Raw genomic sequence first — 463 nt, 5'->3', positions numbered from 1 at the left:
ATAATTAATTTTAATTGAAATATTAATATAACTTTAAAATTTACAGTTTTATAATTAATTTTATTTTATAAAATAATCACTTGCTATTGATATTAAATTTTTAATAATTATTAGATACTTACCAGAATGCTCACTCAAGGTATCTAAGTCCTCCGCGATATGGTACTTTCTATATTTCAGTGCAAATTGCAGTGCTAGAAAAATAGATATAAAGAATATAAGTATCAAAAGGGATGCTGTTGCTACATGCGCAGGTCCCCAGAAGATCCATTGCTCAACAGTGAGAGTAGAATTCCTTTCTGAAGGGAGTGAAACCGACGTCTTATTCTCATATAGTTTTTCTGAAAAAATGAATTAAACATATCTTGAATACAATAAACGAACGGAAACGATATAAATAAAATACATAAATAAAATACATAATAATTATTTATTACGTAATTAACACTGCACTGCATTTAAT

The 463-nt window shown here is 26.6% G+C and overlaps 1 protein-coding gene across 1 annotated transcript in view; it reads right to left on the bottom strand.

Annotated features, from left to right (window-relative positions):
• The window catches only part of LOC108688936, an 11,440-nt gene that overhangs the window by 2,774 nt on the left and 8,203 nt on the right, over positions 1-463 (bottom strand). Inside the window, exon 10 of the mRNA XM_018195488.1 lies at positions 123-341. Coding sequence (XP_018050977.1) covers positions 123-341 — 219 coding nt within the window. The remainder of the gene's footprint in view (positions 1-122; positions 342-463) is intronic.

The sequence above is a fragment of the Atta colombica genome, unplaced genomic scaffold, assembly GCF_001594045.1.
Source record: "Atta colombica isolate Treedump-2 unplaced genomic scaffold, Acol1.0 scaffold25, whole genome shotgun sequence".
Classification (NCBI taxonomy): Eukaryota; Metazoa; Arthropoda; class Insecta; order Hymenoptera; family Formicidae; genus Atta; species Atta colombica.
The sequence above is the reverse complement of the archived record's forward strand: the minus strand, read 5'-3'. Positions and strand labels throughout refer to the sequence as shown.